The following is a 23,038-nucleotide window of genomic DNA, read 5'->3' as shown; positions in this document are numbered from 1 at the left end:
ATATTAGTTTTGTCTGTATATCTGACATAAATTAAGTAGGATTTTTCCTTGTTTCAATAAATAAATGAAAATAAACTCTCTTAAGCATCTAATTAAAATTATTATATTTATTCTATGCTACGAAAATAAAACATATGCAAATTACAAGGCATTTTTTTTTTGGGGCATTCGATGTTTCTCACGTACGGCGTTGATTACTTTTTTTTTAAGCCTTAATCTTAACGTTACGGTTGAATATTGTAACTAGAATAAAAGTTGTTTACTTGACGTCTTTTATATATTATAAGTGTGCGCTTAAAATTAATGTAGTTTCAGTATTGAAGAAAGATATGAAATAGATTCAAAGAGATGTAAACGATAAAAATATATGAAAGGTAGAAGTTTTCAGAAACCTCATTTTAATCCCCCAAGCCTTAAAAAAAATAACCTTAAGATACGTCAACAATACAGTGTTGATATTTCTTTAAACCTTAAAACATACACATACATTTCAAGATTTCCAACGGAAAAAGTCTACACAAATTTTATAAAATGCATTCCTACTTAATATATAAAAAAAAGATTTTATACTCAAAGTATAAACAGAAGTTTTATAACATGAGTATTGAGGTAAACGTATTTTATTTTTACTTTCGACTAAATCTTTGTGTCGTATAGAATTATTTAAATACCGCATAAAGAATCCAGTTGCTCATAAATGTTTTTTTTTTAATAGTTTTTTTATAATATTTAATTTAACTATTATGGATTTTAATGATTTTACCGGTTAATGTGTTCTTCCAAAGCATACAATATATATTTCTTGGAGTAATTCATTTTTACATATTTTATGTTTACGCTAAGTAATAAAAAATTGAATAATTTGATTTTCCTTAAAAAATTAATTTATTAAAATGTTATTAATATTAATATTAACATTAATTTGGTGATTAATTAATTCGCACATTAAATACTGGTTTATTAAAACTAATTATTTACTTTGAAAAATTAAAAATATTATATCCTAATACACGTTCTCAGGTTAAAAAGAAATTGAAAAAGTGATGATTATGAATATTTGTTGAGAATATTATTACTTTATTTAGTAAGCATTATAAAACTTTATTAAACTTCCATATAACAATAAAGTTGTCCACACAGCATACTTAGTGAAGTATTTTTTGAGCAAGTTTTACTCAAAACGATTTTTAATTTCTTAGAGTTTGAAACTATAGCTATCATTAATCTAATGCTGACTGGAGTACTTTTAGACTATGATTTCGAACTAGCTACTTCTTACCAAACCCTCTTTTTAGTTATTGACACAAAAGCCGAAAAGAGCCTTGAATACCTTTTGTTCAACGTATTGTAACTATGGAGATAAACCGTAATTTATACCTGCCAATATAAAATTCGTAAATTTTTGACTGTTTGCTTCATTTCATTTTCTTTAAAATATCAAATGTAAAATGAAAAAGTCAATTTAAAAAAAAAATTATGTACAGAAAGGGTTTTAAAAAGACCACACACACGGAACTCGATTTTTGAAAATGTTTCCGAAAGTTTGACAACTTCTAATTTATATCAAATTGGAGATTTTTTCATTACTATTAACAGTAACTCATGTTAAATTATTTTGAATTATAAGTAATACGTTTTATGATGATAAGTATAAAAAAAACAATTTTTAAAAAATTGGATTATCTTAGGTTATTATATCTGACCATAAATAACCATTTTCACAAGAATTTATAATGAAGAAAAAATTTTTTGTAAATTTGCTAAGAGTAAAATAATTTTAAACAATTAGAAGTTATACAAACTTCTTTTTCAACTATTATTTTAATTATATATAATCAAAATTATTCACTAACGTAAACATCCAGAGTTACATAAAATGTTTAGTTAAGATATTATACACAATGATGGGGGCAACTTCCAATGAAGAAGTCTCCTAACTTATGTATTAGTAAAATTTACATCAATCAATATATATTTACAATAAGTCATATGGTTTAGTCCGTTTCAATCTTCTGACATCTTGAGAACGATCAAAAAGTTGAGCTGCCGCTCTGTTGAGATGATTTTCAAGTTCCCTGACATACTGTTAAATTTTTTTTCTGACGGTTGGTATCATCATATCCTTGTGAATATGGTCATTTTTTCGTACATGTACGCGTTAGTAATAGTACGGAGAGTAATATTTTGCATAGTTTGAATTTTATCAATCCAAGACTTGCTGATGCAGCTCCATAATTGGATACCGTTGGTCTATATTGGTTTTTACATAGATACATAAAGTAGCCTTTTATTTTCTATTGATATTTGTGACCTCCAACCGATTAACCATTACATATTATATCTTTTTTGTTTTACTTTCATTTTAATCTGTATACTCCAGTTCAGTTTAAATGCATGTCCAGATATTTAACTGACTTTTCTTGTGGAATTATTTTACCATTAAGCATTATCGTCTTCGTTACTCTAGTCGTTAAGTTCATGTGTATTGATTTTGAACAATTTAATAGTATCTTCCATCTTTTTGTTCATGATAGGATAGGATACTATCAACATTTTTTTTGCAAATTCTTTGCGGCATGACAATGTCAACAGCCGTGTGTCGTATGTAAGTTAGTAAGATTATTGCTTTGCGAGATAATTCTTTAATTTTACGTGGAATTATTCTATCAAAACCCAGAGACTTTTTAGAGTTCAGGTTTTTATCTATTTCATTTGCAACTTCAAGATGAGTGAAATATTTAATGCGATCTATGGTTTGATCTGAAGTACGTAATTACCTCATGTTCAAATCATCATTGTTTGTCCACTTGATTTTGTGTTCGATGCCATTTTTTTCTTGCACTTCTTTCAAGTTGAATTAAGTTTCTTACCTCTAAAAGATAAGTGTTTTCTTTATGAAACATACCTTTGTTATTGCGTGTAGATTGTTTAGAAACTATAGTTATGTTATCTGTAAATTTCTGGAACAAACTTTACCAATGAATCTCGATATTGGTTTGAATGTCCATTTTTAATGGATTTTTTAATATTCTAGACATTCAGTTTTGTCTAAAAGTGATGTGTTTTTTTAATGTTTTGGAATGCTGAAATGGAAATAAAACACCGACGTCTACCCTTCGTAAAAATACATTGAAGTTATAGCAAAAAGTCATCGTGATGTTAAAGATAACGACTATGAAACGATAAACTGATGAAACGGCTAATATAAGAGGTGTTGGTAATAGACAGGCTATTAATTAAAATACGTGTTATTATTTTGATAAAAATATTATCATAAATAATTTTCATTCATAATTCTTGATACTGAAGTGAAGACTGTATTTGTAAATCATAAATTTAGTCAAGTATGATTTTATATGAAGCGTTAGTTGTATTTACACGTGTAAAGTATATGATAAAATAATCATAACACACATGTAAGACAAGTTAGTTTGGCAACTTATTTGATCATACTTGAAACATATTTACTATATAAAAACATGTTGAATATTCTTGCTTAATATAAACTTACGACATTTTTCAATTAAACAATAATAAACCAAAAATTATTTAAACATAACTTTATGGACTAAAAAATAGTCCCTGATGTTATTTTAACATTTCTATTGAAACATCTACGTTGATAAATGTATTACTTAATGAATTTTATAATTTAAGCAACCACTTTTATTAAGTACATAAACTAACTGGATAATGATTTAAGTGTACGAATACGGTGAAAAAGATAAACACAAAGATAATATTAAAATATTATTATTATTCTTTGTTGTAATTGAACAAAGTTCTATTTGTTTTATCTAAATAATTAATCGAGTAATACAAAATTCAAACGATTTTAAAGATAAAATATAATTGAAATTACAACTACGAACTTACAAAGAATTACTGGAAAACTAATCTATAGGTAGGGGAAATACGGGGAATAACACTCATCAGTTAATATTACACTTGATATTTCGATAAATACTACAATTATTTAACTAGATATTGTCAAAATCTAATTTACAATTCATTTTAAGATAATCTATATCAAAGCTACATTTATTTCAGTTTTTATTATCAATTTTTTAGTAGTGTTTCGTCTAATAATTTTTCGATAGAATTTTAAACTCAACTAATCCGTGATAACTATACTTCAATAGTCATAGTATTGTATGATAGCTCAAGATACTGTTACTAAGATAGTACTACTATTAAACACCTCTTATTATTAATTAATGAGTAATTAAAAATCTCATATAAATGTCAAAATCGGGTAATATTTCTCACGGTAATATCTCGTTAATTTAGCTTTTAATTTGATAAAAAGTAGAGAAAAGTAAACCAATGCGTTAAATCATTATTAGTTGTGACTGAATAGGATTTTTACACCGTCTGGTCGACCTGACTCAACATCATTATGGCTAAGGGGAACCAATGCGTCAACACAATTTTTAAATGTAATTTAATGTTTATAACAAGTTGTTAAAAAAATATTGGTTTTATTATTATAATGGAGGACGGTATTATCCTTCTGTTCGGGTAATTACTCGCAAAATTGTTTTTTGAGAAATCACGTGTCATTTCATAATACGTTATTTTAATGTCTCTTTGCGAATAAAAATTAAAAGAAGGCGAGTTAGTCTATATTTCAAAATAAAATATGTTACTCTGCGTCAATTATTACAGAGTTTATAGCAAATTTTTCAGGAGCGGGCGGCATCACCTGTATCTGTTACTTTACACTTAAAACTAAGTTGAAAATTAAAACAAATACTTAGATTAGTGGAGCTATATCTGTATAATATTTTACTTCTAAATAGTTCTGGTCTAACTATTTTCTATTGCCAAATTAATGATGTGTCGAGATCTGGTTTTTGTTGTAATACGACCCAAATTTTTGTTAGACTTACCAAAGGTGTTTTACGTAGTTAAAAACTACAATAGGATTTTATTTCAATTAACATTTTATATTATTACAACAATGAATTTCAGCCGTCAAAGAGTATCTCAATTTTATTTTATAATTTTTTTTTCCGACATTGTAAATTAATCTATTGTTTTGGTCATTATGGTAATAGATTAATTTGTATAAAATATTAAACACTGTAAATTAATAATAATGTTTATATTAACAAAATATATTCTATGCATGAATGAATTGTTTTTATTAATAATCAAATTACATAAAATTAAATGTATACATCACAATATACTTGGCTAAGTTTTTAACACAAAAACTATATATCGGATTCATATAATAATTATAGTGACTGATATAAAATTAAAAACGCGCTTAAAATTCTTTTGTATGATATCACAACGCACGATAAAGAACCATACTAAGGATGCACCAGATATGACTGTCTACACTTATCATTTTTGATAAAATTATCATTTTGTTGAAATTCTTTATGTATTATTGACTTCTTAGACTATGTTTAAAGTATATTATTTATTGTTTATCACAAATGAGAAAAAAATTTCATTTTTTCAAAATTTCAAAATAGCCATTTATTAGTCTTTTTATTATACAATTTTTTAACAAGTCAATCACAATTTTAGGACGAGTACTCAATTGAGTTACTATTATATTAATACATAAATTGGGTAGGAATTTGAGTGAAGTTAATACAATCCTCCTTTTTTGTGTTTATTTAAGTAGATATGATACTAATAATTTCTAAAAAGGAAAAATTAATTTCTTTTATACTTTTGAAGATACAACCCTGCTACTAGCTTTATTTAATTTTTTAAATGCTATTATATTAAAGGTAAAAATTAAATCTTATCGACTGGTAAGTTCAGTATAATTGATTCTAACGATTTTTTTAAATGTGTAAAAGTAAATATATTTAACTTTCCAAATTGAGATTTCAAAATGGCTAAATAAATATTTTTTTTTGCATTTTTAGCGTCTAAAATTTATCGAGTTCATTTTACATAAAAATAAGTCATTATTTAAATACAAAATAAAAAGTTTTTTTAAAAAAAGTTATTTTGTTTGAATGTGTTTTTGAACTTAACATGGTTAAATATTGACATTATTTATTTTGTGATGATTATACTTCATGTTAACAACTAACACCAATTAATATAAATTTATTTTATCTATTTTCTATATAATTACCTTAAAAATTGTCTTTATTTTTTAACACGATAAAACTTCTTTAAATTAAGTTTCATTTAAAAATGTGAAAATTAAGTATATTACCTTTTAAGAGTCTTGAACAATATATAAATTAAAGGAACTTTTAGCTTCTGAATAGAAAATTAGTGTAATCAAATGGGTCTTCACTTAAAACAATAAACTATAAGATATATTTTACTCCGACTAAACTCAATTCTAATAGAACTGACATTACTTACGTATTTAATTAAACTTTTGTTTTTTTAAATTTAATAATGTTTGGATTACAGTTTAACTATTTAAAATAAATTACAAAAATGATAAATAAGTGCAACATGATAATATTTATTATTATTCAATTTTAGTTTTTATTTTCTGGTAATGGTCTGTGGGACAAGGTGGTAGTGATATGAACGTTTAAAAGTAACTCTCTTAAAAATTTATTGGTTTTTAATTTTGGACAAATTATTTTTAGCTTATTTTTATAATAAATTTTAATTTGGTTTTTCAATTTATTAATTTTGTATGTTTAGAGTAAAAACAATTGAAAAATCGATTAAACGTTTAATATCGAAAACCACTAAATATTTTCAAATTGAACTGATAATACGCATTTGGACTGTTTAACAAATATTAGAGGTAAAATAATTGATATTCGAATTCAAAAAATTGATCTAGTGTTATCATATGAAGCATACTTTAGAACTCACTTTTATAACCGTGAGACCAAATGAAGTTGGATATCGAGATATTCCCGTTGCGTATCACATTTCCCTAAATCTTATTTATGATAATTACGATAATTATGTTATTATTTTTATATAATTCAACCATGTTGTAACAAAAAATTGAATGTAAATAGTTATAAATACATTATTTTAGTGTTCATAAGTACAATTTATGATTTTATTATCAGATATTATTATATTATAATTTACATATCTTATTATACTATTCTTGATAACCAACAACTAAGTACTCAAATCGTTTGTATTCAATTCAAAATACATTGATTATTCTGTATCTGAGGATTGTTAAGTAGGCACGGTAAATAAAAATCATAATTTTTACAGATATGTATACTTGTGTTCTTTTGAAAAGGTTTTTTAATAATATATAAATATTAGCGATATCTTTTATAGAATGTTTGAAAAATAAACGATATGAATCGAAATCAATATAAATGTTGAGGAATAGAAATATCATAAACTACTCAAGAGTAAAACGTTTCATAAATTAATTTCATGGGTTTTTAAGTGTATAATATATAAAATAAAAATAATACAAATGGAGCTCATATATTTATGTACGTACAATAACATAGTTTAAGGATTCATACCGATAAATCAAAAATTACAAGCTAACAAATGCTAGTTATGTTTAAAGTTAAAGTAAAAAAAGTTATTAACTTATTTGAATTAAAAAAAATTTCATTTACTTCTAAATCAGTTTCAAAATCTCATGTGTAATATTTTCCCTTTATGATTTCTAATTTATGAATAATACTAGTACAACTATACAGTCTTAATACACATGTTCAAAAAGTACTCCTCACCCTTCTCCGAAAAAATTCAAAGAATTATATTTGTTTTTATATAAATACACAAGACTTTGCCTAGCTGGGGCTCTGCTCCAGACCTGGTGCCCTACACGAGCCGGAAGCGCTTGAGGCCTTTTTATGCTATTCCTACAAGTTAGACACTGATTCCGGTAGGAGTATTGGGTTACGCCGGGCACGATATGTATTATGTAAAAAAAGTTTAACTCCAAAAGCAGTTTACCAGAAAATTATCCCTAATTGTAAATTAAATAATAGTTTTAAAAAAATGACAATAAAATACTTCTGTGTGTTCACAATCATACTTCATAATAAACGGCTACTAATTATTATTAAAAACAACAGATAGACGAAATAAAACTTTAAAATCATTAAAAACAATCTTTAAATGCTGTGTTATTAGTAAAAACTACACATACTAACATAAAAATTAAATTTAAACGTGCAAAGTAAAATTATATCCTATTAAAAAATATGTTCGTGGACTTTTCCTTGAATTTTCAGGGTACCTTTGGAATATCTCTGGACATGTCTAGTAAAAATTTCAGGATTTAAATCGAAAAACGCTTGTGGAAATGAGCGTTTTTGATGAATGAGAAAGTTTTAAACGTTCACGGTGTGCAAAAAAAAAACGGTCACAAATAATTTTTCCTAGAATATCATCGAATCTTTCATTTTTAAAAAAAAAAATGTTGAAAATCGTACGTTGTTAAGTAATTTTTCTAGCATTAGCTAATTTTACAATGTTTTATTATATAATAAGACTATCTTAGCCAATTTATGTAAATTTAGCCCAGTTTCATTCTAGCGCTTATGGTAAATATTTGTGATAAACTTTTCATCATAAATTAAAATATACTTATTATCACACACAACACCCTATTTAAGCTATTTGAGAATTATTCTTAAATCTGACAGTAGATGAGTATCCTTAATAATAATATTATTATGTGAGCAATTGATACATTATATCAATGTGACCTATTTATTATGCTAATCTATCTTAGTATAATAGTTTTTAATCGAGAAACGTAAATCACAGATTTTAGTGTTTATTGGATTATTTTCATTTAAAACAAAATTTCTATGCATTATTAATATTAGCTTGATAGTTATTATCAAGGTAACTTAAAAACGCCAAGTTATTTCTACGATAAATTAAACTAGTTCAGTTAAAAAGTTAAAAAGTTTAAGTTTTAAAACTTAAAAAAAAATTTTATTTTAATTTTACTTTAACTTTTTAACTAATTAATACTAATCTTTGTACTTAAATAACTCGACTCAAAGACGCTCAAATATTTTGTTTCAGGTATTGTGTTCTTTTTGAAGTAATGAAAGCGACCAAAGCTTGTAGGAAAGTGTCTGAATACTCGTTGCTGCGAGAAGGTAAGACCTTATGATTGAATATAAATTAAAATTAACTAGGTAAAATAAATAAATAACTTAAGTTATTTATTAGTTCAAATCAATTACTTTTAAAATACTAGCGGTATTTATTATTATACATTTATTCATTACACCATTTTAATTAATTAAATTAGTTTTTTATTCTGTTACAACTCGTAAATCATCAACACAGCGAAATTATGTTGAAGTTGTCATAAATAAAAAATTCATATCCTTTCGAAAATTGTATTTTCATCTTTTTTATACTGGTGAATTATTATAAATTTAACTTAAAATATCTATTTTTTATTAAGTATAAGTCAACAAGGGTTCTTAGCCGACAAACAAAAAAAGTGACTATTTAAAGAAATTTATTATCTAAACAAAAATTTAATATTGTTTTCTCTTCAATTTTTTTCTTATTAATCGGATCTCTTGATTTTGTCGACGACAAAGGAGACGATATATGATAGCAAAATGAAGTTATTAAACTGTCAGGCCTCTCCTCAATACTGTCTCTAAAATAATAAGAAAAATAACGAATTACATTCTTGGCCACTGCATTTGTACTTTGTTTTCAGGAGAACGGGTGTGTGTGCGATGTGACGCTCAAGCGATGCGCCAGTCGCTTGGGTTTCGTTGTCCAGGGCATGGGACAATGGATAGGTCGACTAGGTGGGCAGTTCTGTCAGCGCCTCATTGTCACGGTAAATGGGTCCGTTTAGAATCCGCAGGACAGCAAAATGGACATTCGTGTCCCATGTGCAAAAAAGGAGCGCAATTCGTTTTTGTATAAACATTTCGTCTTGTATTTTATTTTATTTGTAAATCGATGACAACAATTTATTATTTTTCTACTCTAAACATATTGTCATCTTCACTATCATCATATCATCTTATTAGAAAGCAGACACATAAAAAAATGTTACTTAAGTCTGAGTTCATCATTTGCTGATTATGGACAAATTTTTATAGTCTGGAAATAATATTAGATTTACTGATATTGTATAGGAATTTTCCCCTACGCATGCGCCAATTGGCTGATTACATATAAGTATGATTAAAGTTATTATTGACTGGTATGATATCTCTATTTCTTGTGCAATTTATTTTACATATCCTTTTTTTTCTTTAATCAATTAATTGAAAAAAATAGTAATTTTTATCACAATATACTTCCTATTATTTTCCATTAATTATTCTTATAAAATTATATACTTATATTTGGTACTTTTATTCAATTTTAGATTATAGTAAGATTTATGATAATTGATGAATTATATCTAAATGTATATATTTCGTAAATAGTCTATGTATAACTATAATTATTATATCCTATAAATTATTTATAAAAATATATTACTGTATGTGTTTTCTTTGTTTAGCTCACGCGCTAGATAAAAAAAATAAGTATTTTACATAGTATTGTTAACTTGATTATTAAATTGATTAAATAAATCTAATTTATAGTATTTTAATATGATCTTTTATTTAATTATAAAATTGTATGAGTGGATGTTATTAATTATTGATAGATTAACACTGTATAGATAAATCTCATTACTATATATTATTACTATTGTTATATATATTATTTTAGTTGGTTATATTTATAAATTTGAAAATGAAACTAATTGTATTATAAGATATTATATTTATAAGATATTTATTTTTGAATCGTTACACGTTGTCGGTGGCTTAACCTTGATTTTATGGGCCACTAATGTAATTACCGCAAGAAGTAATGGTACAACTAGTATAACATTTTTGGGTATGTCATTTATAAAAAATTAATTTTCCCTCTCCCATTAAAAATAAAAATAATTTCAAATTTTTATGTAATAATGCAGATGCTTTAGTAGAGTTATAACGAATCACAAGTCATTGAATTTAAATTTGTTTGCATGTCACACTTATCATATTTATCCTATTTGATTTGCACTTTGCATTTGATTTCAACCAACTCGCTTCGTGACTGAATACCTTTTTATTAAAACTTGTCTTTATTGAACGTGATTTTGAAGCGAATGCTTTATACAACAATAATTTTGAAATGGAAGTTTCCACCTATATATAATCATTACTTTATAGGACATCTGGTGTGTCGGTAAAGTTCTATCCAAAATACTTAGTACACACGCTGTACATTTATTTAACGCTAACAATTATATGGTAAACTTTGTGTAAATGGTGCAAAATTCAAAATCTAAACTTTTATTATTATAAAAATAATCACATGAATTATTATTATATATATGATCTTATTCTATCTAAAGAAAAAAATCATTATTTTGACTGTTAAGCGTATCGGACATGAACGTAACTAAAAATTTCTGTCTAAGGAGACTGAAGTCCTACCATTTTTTAAAATCTATTTAATGTTGCACATTAAGTATGCAATTTTGAGCAAAAAAGAAAGCGTCTGTTTTTTTTCACAAATGAAGTGTTAGTATTCATTTACGAGGCAGACAACATCAAAAATTTGTATTTTTTTTGTGTATACATAAAATTAGGCATTCTAGACACAAATTTTTTTTTAATATTTACTTTTTTTCAATATTTATTAAGGCGTTACAAATTTATTAAGACATTTAATAATTAATACATGTGCATATTTAGTTCAGAGCATTAAGTTCTCTACCTTACTCATTTGCATTCGTTATCACAATAAAAACGATTAATCACGACTCTGATTCTAAGTTGTGCGTTTAACAATCAACAGTATATGTAATACTCATCTTGTCGCACTCTCGAAATCAGGTTTATCATGTAACAAGTTATTTGAAATAAATCTCCAGCTAGATAATGACAATATATTTTTTATTTTAAGTTGTTAAAGATATCCCACGTATATATTTAACACAATATAAAATAACCTACATGAAATATTAAGTTGCCATTTATAAAATTTACCAAGGTCTAAAAATTATGGCGTTATGAGGGTTATGTCCCTTATGCCCTCAGATAGTTATGTTAATGGAATTGGGTTTGGTTAAAAGGGAATTTCAAATTTTTATAGAATATAATGGTTTTAAGATAATTTTTATAGTTTGTTTGAGGCATATATCACATAACTTAATTAATATAATTAACATGATATAAACTTTTAGAGCTATGTTCGTTCGTTAAGTGTGTAATTTAGATGGTTGGTACATTATGTAGTAAACAATGTGAAAAGGGTTTATACGCGCTGTTTAATTCGAAATGCTTTTGTTCTAATAAAATACCTATTCAACAATAAAATCAAGAGGAGCGATGATCATTAGCAGCAGTCAAAAGTTCACAAAACAATTGTTTTTAGAATCAACATAACCTTAATGACAACTTTAAGGAAAAATGACACACTAATTAAAAAAAAGATTTACAATTAAATTGAGTTGAAACTAGTGATGAGTAAAGTAAGAAATTTTTAAGTGTAAATTTTACAAACGTATCAAGTCACTAATTAGCTTTAATATTACAATTTTAAACATCACAAAACTTATTTCCATTAGGTGTTTTAATTATTGTATTTAAACAATAAGTATGTATCTCAAAATTTAACGAAATAAAATTTTTTTTACTGTACATCCATTCAATTTTAAAAATAAGGCTACTTAAATTTTGTAATTATTATACTACTACTTGCTACAAATAACATAAGTAGTTTGACTTATAATATTTGGTACATATAAATGAGAGTAAACTATAGTATTCGTATAAAATTTACGAATACACGTACACAGAGTGTACGTAATTAAGGAAAGAAACAGGTAAATTTTTACAAGCAACGAGAACAATAAAATCTGTTTCCTTACATACTGACTCTATATAGTAGTTTCTATTAATTATACATTTTTTTCTTATAAAGTAACTTAAGGTTTTTAAATATAAACTGAAACTAATTAAATTAATACTTCAAAAATAAACTTCTCTAATGATACATTAACTTTCCATTTATCTATAGTGAAATTTTTCAAGAATGATACCCACATATTTTCGTTAAATAATAATTTTTTCATAAAAATTTGATTTATTTTTATAAATCATTGTAAATATCAAGTTTATTATAAGAGAAAATGATTTCTAAGAGTAGATTTTAGGGATAACTTTTCAGTTAATGTATAATCTATAATTTTTAATCAAGATCAAATAGTCGAGAGGGGTATGTTAAAAAATTCTTATTTGTGCGTCATGTTTAAAATATAACGATGATAAACACTACCACACTTCTCAATTTTTCTAAATCACTGAATGCAAATCTCCCAAAAAGTAATATTACAAAATTGGTTGTCTATCAGTTAAAATTTAATTCTTACTTTTCTTTATTTAATAGTAATAATAATAATAGGTCCCATTTAACTTTCGAAAATTACCCCTTATATCTACCCTTAGAAATCATTTTTTCTTACAATAAACTTGATATTTACAAAAATTTATAAAAATAAATCAAATTTTTATTTTTACATTTTTAAAAAAAAATGATTCCTATTTAACAAATAATGTAGTTATCGTTTTTAAGAAATCGCACTGTAAAATTTGTTGATATATTACAAACACAATTACTGATATTTGTTTAATATTACCAATATTAGATAAACAGACTAATAAATAGATTATTTATAAATAATTGTTTGATAAGAAAAAATATATATATATATATCTTCATTAGATACCTAATAAAACTCAACATTTTTACTAATGAAATATATTTATAAGTTACATAAATTAGCTAAAATAATAGTAACCAAAATTAATTTTTTGTTTGTAAAGTAAAAAAAAATACAGCTTAAATTCAGTTAATTTTGAATTACCCCTCGTGTTTCTCCATAGTGATAATTATGTACAAAGTTCTATAAGCCTTTTGACAGTGATATTTTTTAGACTGTTTCATTTAAGCATAATCATTTTTACGAACTTATTTAATCAATTCAATGCATACATTTCCCATTTTTGCGTCTGTGGTGATTGCTTATCTTTTTATTTCTGTTCCATTTATACAGGGTCTTGCTTTTAGTGTTATTTTGGTACTAACTCTTCTTATATATTTGGACGTTGAACTTTCCAAAGAAAAATAAAACTGTGACTCCTATTGTAAAACCAATTATAGATGATAAATCTACTTTAGCTACATATCCAAATATTACGCCTATTTTGGCAGATATTTCAACAACTGGCCGAAAATCTACTGAGAAATCCGCACGGACTATGACCATTGAAATGAAAGAATATATTTTTTCAAACAATGATACAACAGGCAATTTGTTTGAAACCGACAAGATCAAAATACTTTCAAATTTATCATACTTCAATCTACCAAGTAATGACGTTACCGACGATAAAACCTTTAGTAAGCTCCAAAACACTATAGAGGTGTGCGAGAACAACATTTCAACCCAAATAAATAACCCAACTGAAACAGTTCAATCACATACACCAAACTCTTCTTTTATCAATGAAACATAATTACACTAATTGCTCCAATAAAACTCGTCTTCATGATGGTCCAAAACATTTGTGACAATAGACAATTTTTGTTTGAAAAATTTGATGACGGAATTCTTTAAGATTATGGTAACACAACTTAATTTCAGGTGATTTCTTATTGTTTAATAATAACGATATCTATTATTTTAGAATCATTTTATTCCGTGTGTCCTGAAATATTGAGCAAGCATATTACCAAGAGGTGTGAGGGTTACAATCTAGCCATAGACACGTTTTGTGGTACCGAGGGTAACGTAATTCAATTAGCAAAGAAGTATAAAAAAGTATTGGCGATAGACAATGACTCGAAAAAATTGGAATTTGCTAAAAATAATGTGAAATTTATGGCCTAAGAGATAGAATTGAATTTATTGAGGGCGATTTTTTCGCTATAGCTGAAGATTTAAAGAAATACAAACCTGAAGTAATTGTTACATCGCCTCCACGGGGAGGACCGTCGTACAAGAACCATCAAACATTCAGTTTGGAGAAAAGCATGTGGACTGAATATAAAAAGGGAAGCCGAACGATCTTCGAATTGTTCAGATCTATTTCTCCCAACGTTTTTGTTTAATAAATAATAAAAATAATATAAATTTTTAATATGAATATTTAAAATATTATTCCAAAAAAAATATATCATAATAAATCTTATATTTTATCATACTGTTAATACCTAAAAATTATTAAAGTTCCTTTATAATGCTGTCAATTTTTAATTACTTTAAATTAACTTTAGAGAATTGTCTCTTATTTACAATTATAAGCTGTATTTAATATTCTTAAGAAAAAACTTAGGATATGTCTGACTCCCAAGTAACTTATAAGCTTCTCTGTAAAAATAATTACTTTTAGTCAAATTAAAGTATAAAAATAAAGAAACTATAATGTTATTGAAATAATTGAAGATAAAAAATAAAATATTGGTATATTAAATCATATTTTCATTTATTTTTATAAAAGTTAAATACTTTTAGCTTCGACGCAAAGCTGAGAAGGTATTAATTTTACTATGATGTGTTTTTTTTTTTTATGTGTGTCTGTATACGCTCAATCTCAGCTCTCACTGATCCGATTTTGATGAACAATATGTCAAAAGATCAGAAATCGTATCTAGTTGAAAACATTACCCTCAAAATTTAAAAAAAAAATCCCTCGTTCCCCGTAAACGGGGGAAATGCCCCAAAAAATTACAAATTTAAAATTCGCTAATTTTCGATATTTTTTCAATTTTTTTTACTTAAAATTGCCATAACTTTTTTAAAAATGACCAAATCAATATAATTTTTTTTTTATAGATACCTTAGATATTTACCTATCATTTTATATATTTTTGTGAACATTTGACCCTTTACTTGCCCACAGATGGGGATTTAAAATGACAACTTTTTCACAAAAAATAAACTTTTTCAACTTGATTTTTGAAAATGTTCCGGAAGGTGACACTTTTATATATACCTTAAATTAAAGCTAATGTAATATACTTTAATTTGAAAAAAAAAAATTTGACCTCTGGACTTGTCTTCATGGTGAAAATGACTACCGTATGCAAAAATATGCTATTTTTGTGAAAAAATTCTTGATATTATATTTTACATTTTTTAACATTATGTTGCTATAACTTTTTAAAAAATGCATGAATCAACTTTATTCTTTAATGATAAATACTTTATATATACTTCTTTCATTCGACATACTTTTTTTTAAAATCGGACCATTTCCCTTTATACAGGGGGGGTGCAAACCTTTTAAAATGCGTATAGAAAGTAGAACTTTTTCAACTTAACTTTTGAAAATGTTCCGGAAAGACTGACACTTTTATATATATCTTAAATTAAAGCTTATGTAATATACTTTAATTTGAAAAAAAAAAATTTGACCTCTGGACTTGTCTTCGTGGTGAAAACGGACATCAAAGTTAAAGAAAAACGTACGATTTCCGTGAAAAAATTCTCGATTTTAAAATTTATATTATTTAATTTATATTTTATATAACTTTTGGAAAAATGTATGGATCAATATTATTATTTTTTTATAATAAATATTTATATACTCCTTTCATCTACACGCTTTTTTTGTAAATCGGATCATACCCCTTTAACAAGGGGGGTCAAAACTTTAATCATGCGTATTGTTACTATGATATTTTCAATTTAATTTTTGAAAGTATTCCGGAAATACTGACACTTTTATATATATCTTAAATTAAAGCTTATATAATATACTTTAATTTAAAAAAAAAAATGTGACCTCTGGATTTGTCTTCACGGTAAAAATGACTACCGTATTCAAAAATTTGCTATTTTTGTGTTAAAATTCTGGGTTTTGTATTTTATTTTATTTTAAAATACCTGACAAGGGGAGTATAGATTTTCATAAATATTATATANCAAGGGGACTACAGATTTTCATAAATATTATATAAATAAAAAATTAATATAGCATAGAAAGTTAAACTTATTTAAATTTGTTTGCTTCTTTTAAGTCGAGAAAAATAACTTTGAAATTTGAACTAGCTTAAATAGCCAATTATTTCAGTTGACGGTAGCGACTTACGGTTGCCGAGTTGGTATTATTTGTGTTTTACAAGCTTGGGGTACGAGGTTCCACACTGCAGTCGCCACTCGCGAGAAGAAATTTCTTATTCATATTAAAATTATTTTACTATATTTTAGATTTTAGCTTCGATACAAAGCTGAGAAGATATTTTTTTGTGACAATCATTAATTTTCTTTGCTCTAACTTGACCTATATGTAATTAGTCATAATATAAAAAATTAGAAGTGATAGAAAAAGTGTAATTGCAGATTTGAAAACAACGCGAAAAGTTGATTTAGAGAAGTATATTTTTGCTTCTGATGAAAGTTCCTTGTAGTACAGTGCATTTATTTATAGTAACAAACAGTTTTTATTGAAAATTATTGTATCAAGCCCTTTAAATTTTTATACACGTAAAAGTAAAGCAAAATATAACTTCTTTATTATTTTTATAATTTCTACGTATAAATTACTATATTAAATTATTGAATATCAATTTCATACTAAATTTAATAATTATAATTAGTATTTATTCGTATATTATATTTTAAAATCAAAGAACTACTAATCAGGATATAATTAAAGAAATCAGAGTTGATGATGCTTTTGGAATAATCCACCAATTTCTCTAAAGGAAACACTATCTACAGATTTGCATCGAAGCGTTTCTTATGATAGTGATTTTAATCACTGTCAGATATCATCTATAATTGTCCCATCTATGCCTCATCCGCACTGTGCCTCGACCCCACTGTGCTACCGTTTTGTTTTTTCTTATTATTTTTACAACTTAAAAATACCTATATTAAAATTAAAAATATTGAACTTTAGTAATTTTTTCAGTAAGTAGATGATAATAATATAATACCATATAAATAAAATCCTTAATAATATCTTCTTTAAAATGTTGCAAATGATTCTAGAACATCGATGAATTTAAAAATACAGTTATATAATATATTATATATATATAATTAATTAATTGTTGAAAATTCATGTCAATATTATGTCCAATTAGATGAAAAAAGAGCTTTAACTTTTTATGGATGTTATAATATATATAAAAATATATTTCTTACGATAAAATGAAAACAAAAAAATTATTTAATAATAAGAAGAATTTATACTAAAAATACAATTTTTATATAATTTGTTGAAATATTCTACAATGATTATTAAAAATAATAAAATAAAAAATATATAAATAATAATAAATTATGTAGTTGCATTCTACCTAAAAGTACAATTTTAGTAGATAATTCAGTCATTATTTAAATTATATTTCAGTTGTATTTCATTTTTCAAAATTATTAATAATTATTTGAGCGTCGTTAAAATTTAAAATTGTATATTTACTATAAGAAGTGAGCAAATTTTTAAAGAACTCGTTTATGTTTTGCTTGTCAACATAAAATATAAATCTAGAATTTACCAGAGGAGTTCAAAATCACATATCGCCTCCACGGATAAATTTTGAAAATTCTAAAGTAACGCCTCACTAGATAAAGTTCAATATTAATATTTCATGTTAATAATAGTTACATTATAATTTCTTAGTTTTATGTAATATGAAGTTTTAAAAAATCATATTTATAATTTACATTTTTTCAAGGTGATTTCTTTTACAAATATTTATACCTGCTATATTAAATACTCGTAGACTGTATAAAAGTACGTATTTTCATTTGCGTTGCAGTATATTAATGATCATAAACTCTATTGAGAATCGTCTCATGTCATTTGCGCCTACACAACTCGCATTCGTCGAAAATGATATTCATTAAAATTTCGACATTTCTGATTACAAGTGGTGGGAGAGAGGAGCAACGAGTATGATTTTTAATTTCATAAACGGTCATCCTCACCACAATCTAAACACGGTTGTCCTTGTAGCGATATCTCTTGTGGGCTGTGGTATGATAAGACTGTTGTTTACTCAGTAACTTGATTTTTAAATAATTTCGTCGTGTGTTACAAATGTGGGGTATATTATATATGAACTATTAAATTGCAATGTCTTTACTGTATATGAATGAATACCCTATGCTATCAAATAACGTTGTTCACGAAAAGATGGAAATACATTAGATGATAAACGGCAACTACGTTTTAAATTCCTCTGGGCAAGTAATGTTATAAAAAGGATTCATGACAGTGGGCGTTTTTTAGGCTTTTTGTATATTTAATAAAATAACGTAACATCAAATATTCATACAATATATTAATTACTGTCTTGTACAATTTTTTCTATTAAATTTTTTTAGCCTTATAAAAAACACTGATAGATTAAAAAATTCAACATATGGTTCATTGGTATTAAGTGAAATGGAAAATAATGAAGATGACGATGACAATTATTCTGATGCCAGTTCTTTAGCATTAAATGGCTCAGTAATTTCTACAGTTCCTGACAGACATGGATTTTTTGGAGGAACACAGTATTTAGCTGAGTCGTAAGTATTATTTATTGATATTGTCTAATATAATATTCAATTTCTTTTTTAAATGATTAGCAAAATACTTCAATAATTTTCGCTATTAATATTCTGTATAAATTTATAAAATTTTACTTGAATTTTCAACTTTAAATTTAAGTAATATTTTTTTTTTTCATGAAAATAATGATAATTGTTTTTAATTTTTCTAATAATTATACTTAATTACTCCTTTTTATTCCTCACCTATAACCTAACTACGTGGGGTCAACCATCCTTATCCTAAACCTCTACTTTACATGACATCCCATATCATCTATATCAGACGTCTTTATATCGCATTCAATAACATCCCTCCATCTCTTTTGGTTTTTTGATATCTCTATTCATAACACAATCAAACCATCTAAATTTATTTTTTCTCATATTATACATGAGTAACATTATACCTATATTCTTACTTATCCTACCTTCTCTAGTCATTCCACTCATCCATCTAAGCATTTTCATCTCTAATCTCTTGTCAACCACTCAACACTCTTTACCATACATCAGCTGTTCTCGCTACAGTCTTATAGACCTTACCTTTCAATTTTATTGGAATTCTCTTATAATGATCATACTTTAATACTATAGTCCAGAAATATATGCATTTATAAATTTTGTTAAATTTCTCCAAACACACTATTAGCCAGTACAATTTTTTTTAATTTACTTGAAAACTTAGTAATATGCTATTTTTGAGATTTTAGTTTTGAAGAAGATTAGAAAGGTTTATCCACTCCAAAAATAAAAAATATTTCCTCTCTTCTATATTATGCTACAAAAAAGTTCCACATATTTGGAACCCTCCAAAGTTGCTTAAACAAAATGTATAAATGCAAATAATTCCAGACCCTATTAATCACACTTAATTATAAAATATTAAATTTTGTATACAAAAATAATTAAGTATTCCTTTATTTTTTAAATATTAGTTATTATGTAAATTAAAAAAATGAATTAGCAAAAAATGTTCTATAATTAATATATGAGTTTTTAACTATTGATATAAATATTTTTATTCAGTAGATACTTTTTCAATATATTATGAACTAAATCAAGGTAATTAGTAATTAATGCATGTTATTTTATTGAAGACTAGTACTTTTTTGGCTAATGATTAATTTGTATTCTATAACATGCCTATTGCTAAATCAAAACTTCCTGTTTACTAAGCATTAAATTCTTAATTTTATATGTGACATTAATAAATTATGTTTAAGCAAATATTAATGTTCTACATTATTACTTAAGTTCTCACTATGATAGGTAGGAACATACATTTCACTTTCTGTAAGAAACGAAGATAATTACCATGTGAACAATAATAATTATTTTATTTTAGAAAGCATTTTATATCACCTAATACTATCAAAAAAAGAGAAAGAAAGTGGATTCAAATGACAACTAATTGGGATAAACATATGAAAAAAAATTTTAAAAAAGTAATACCACCAATTGTTATAATTTTAATGAATAAATAATCTTAAACTTAAATTATAATTAATTTGATCTATTTTCAGGTACAAAATAGATGTAGAAAAGGTATTCCACAATCAATAAGACCTAGAGCTTGGTTATATTTAAGTACAGCAAATAAATTACTTGAAGCTAATAAAAACTTGTATTTCAAACTTTGTGATCAACCAGGAGATCGAAAATGGATTGAAGATATTCGTAAAGATTTACATAGACAATTTCCATATCATGAAATGTTTGTTAGTGAAGATGGTACCGGGTAATAGTTTATTACACTTTGTTATTTAATGAGTAAAATACTTTTATTAAATGAAAAACTTCTATGTATTTTAGTCAAAAAGAATTGTTCAATGTTCTTAAAGCATATACAGTTTTTAGACCAGACATCGGTTATTGTCAAGCTCAAGCTCCTATAGCTGCCTTCCTCCTAATGCACATGCCTGCTGAACAGTCATTTTGGTGTTTTGTATCTATTTGTGATAATTACCTTGTTGATTACTATAGTCCAGGAATGGTACATGATAATTTTTAATTTTTAATGATAAGATATTATTATTTATTTTAGATATATTTTTTCTTTTAATTTTTTTTTTTTTGACATTTTAGGAAACCTTAATAGAAGATGGAAACATACTTTTTTCATTATTAAAAGAAACTGAGCCCAGTATTTATAGACATCTAGTGAGTTAAAAAATACTTTTTTCATTTAAATAATTATTTCATTTTATTTTAAATATTTAGAAAAAACAAAACATAGATCCTATTCTGTATATGACTGAATGGTTTTTATGTGCATTCACAAGAACACTACCTTGGCCTACTCTATTAAGGTTTTGGGATATATTTTTGTGTGATGGTAAGATCACATACAATTTTTCAGATAATTGTAACTGAATAGTGTTTTAATTTCCAGGTATTAAATCTATATTTAAAATGGCTTTGTTGATTATTAAAGTATCATTGCAAGCAAGATCTTACTCAGGACTCAAAAAACGTTACCCTACCATGTGTGAAACCTTAGAAGCTCTAAGAAACCCACCTCTTAACTTATTGGAAGAAAATAAAATAATCAAAAAAGTACGACTAGTTTTATATAAAATAAATGCTACTTATAAAAAAATGATTATTTTATGTATAATTTTATTTTCAGCTCATTCAACTTGAAATATCAGAAGAAGATTTAAAGAATCATGAACGAAAAAGTCTTATGTTAAAACAAAAATTAATACAAGAATCTAGAAAACCTCGAGAGACAGACATTTTTTAAGCTTAAGTTAAAATTTTTCATTATGTATTTAATATAAAATTAGTGAAGAAAATATATTTTTTAAATAAGACAATTATTTATTTTTAATTTGTTATACTACTATTATATTTGTTATTTAGTATTCAAAAAGTATTGTTATTTGTATTGAATGATTAATTGGTGCTTTTAAATGTAAATATAATTATTTATATTTCTAGTAACTTATTTTTAACTACAATGTTTAAAATACATCTAAAATTAGTGTTCTTTATTATTGTTAATAATTTTAAAATGTCTATATTATTGAAATAGAACGAATGTCATATAGTTGCATTAGCAACATTACTGTATTTTGACAAAATAGGAATAATTTTTATCATTCAAATTCAATAGATTTAATGTTAAAATGAATTTAATGATACTATTATTTAATTGTAGAAGGGTTAAGACAGGTGGAAATAAAAAGTTGTATTTCAACTTTTGGAGGAATAAATTAAATGGATTTAAAAATTTTTATTAATAACTAGTAAGGTTTTTTAATCATATCTGAAGTGCATTACCAAATTAGAATAATTACTTAATTTTTTTTTTTTTGCAACAAGCTTAATACTTCAAAAAATTCAAACATCTCTCTATTATAGAAAATATGTGGCTATTAGAAATTTGTTTTAGCTATATATTTGTAATTTATGAAGTTAATTACGATTTAACCATACAAACATTTCTCAAAAAAAAATGTTGGATATTAGTGAATGATCTAATGGTTATATTAAAAAAAA

The 23,038-nt window shown here is 25.1% G+C and overlaps 2 protein-coding genes across 3 annotated transcripts in view; both read left to right on the top strand.

Moving 5' to 3' along the window:
- LOC126894012 (somatomedin-B and thrombospondin type-1 domain-containing protein) overlaps positions 1–10,357 on the top strand; it is a 44,311-nt gene extending 33,954 nt beyond the window's left edge. Inside the window, exons 4-5 of the mRNA XM_050664635.1 lie at positions 8,977–9,053; positions 9,635–10,357. Of these exons, the coding sequence (XP_050520592.1) occupies positions 8,977–9,053; positions 9,635–9,849 (292 nt within the window). The 3' untranslated portion in view covers positions 9,850–10,357. The remainder of the gene's footprint in view (positions 1–8,976; positions 9,054–9,634) is intronic.
- Positions 10,358–18,934: 8,577 nt separating this feature from the next.
- LOC126895076 (TBC1 domain family member whacked) lies at positions 18,935–22,526 on the top strand. Of its 2 annotated transcripts, none has more exons than XM_050666556.1 (9): positions 18,935–19,180; positions 19,322–19,510; positions 20,880–20,979; positions 21,058–21,272; positions 21,347–21,527; positions 21,620–21,694; positions 21,755–21,869; positions 21,927–22,090; positions 22,164–22,526. In XM_050666556.1, the coding sequence occupies exons 1-9, from the start codon at positions 19,146–19,148 to the stop codon at positions 22,278–22,280; spliced, it is 1,191 nt and encodes a 396-aa protein (XP_050522513.1). In that variant the 5' UTR covers positions 18,935–19,145; the 3' UTR covers positions 22,281–22,526. The 2 variants fall into 2 exon arrangements, with proteins under 2 accessions (XP_050522513.1, XP_050522514.1); XM_050666557.1 differs by having other exon boundaries at positions 18,936–19,252.
- The last annotated feature ends 512 nt before the right edge of the window (positions 22,527–23,038 follow it).

Source organism: Daktulosphaira vitifoliae, unplaced genomic scaffold, assembly GCF_025091365.1.
Source record: "Daktulosphaira vitifoliae isolate Bord-2020 unplaced genomic scaffold, ASM2509136v1 Scaffold_1, whole genome shotgun sequence".
In the NCBI taxonomy this organism is placed as follows: Eukaryota; Metazoa; Arthropoda; class Insecta; order Hemiptera; family Phylloxeridae; genus Daktulosphaira; species Daktulosphaira vitifoliae.
The sequence above is the reverse complement of the archived record's forward strand: the minus strand, read 5'-3'. Positions and strand labels throughout refer to the sequence as shown.

Coding starts and splice junctions, on each gene's coding strand:
- LOC126895076 (XM_050666556.1), top strand. CDS start 19,146: ATGATAAACGGCAACTACGTTTTAAATTCCTCTGG. Junction 20,980..21,057: donor TGAAAAAAAATTTTAAAAAA/GTAATACCACCA, acceptor ATCTATTTTCAG/GTACAAAATAGATGTAGAAA. Junction 21,870..21,926: donor GGATATATTTTTGTGTGATG/GTAAGATCACAT, acceptor TTTAATTTCCAG/GTATTAAATCTATATTTAAA.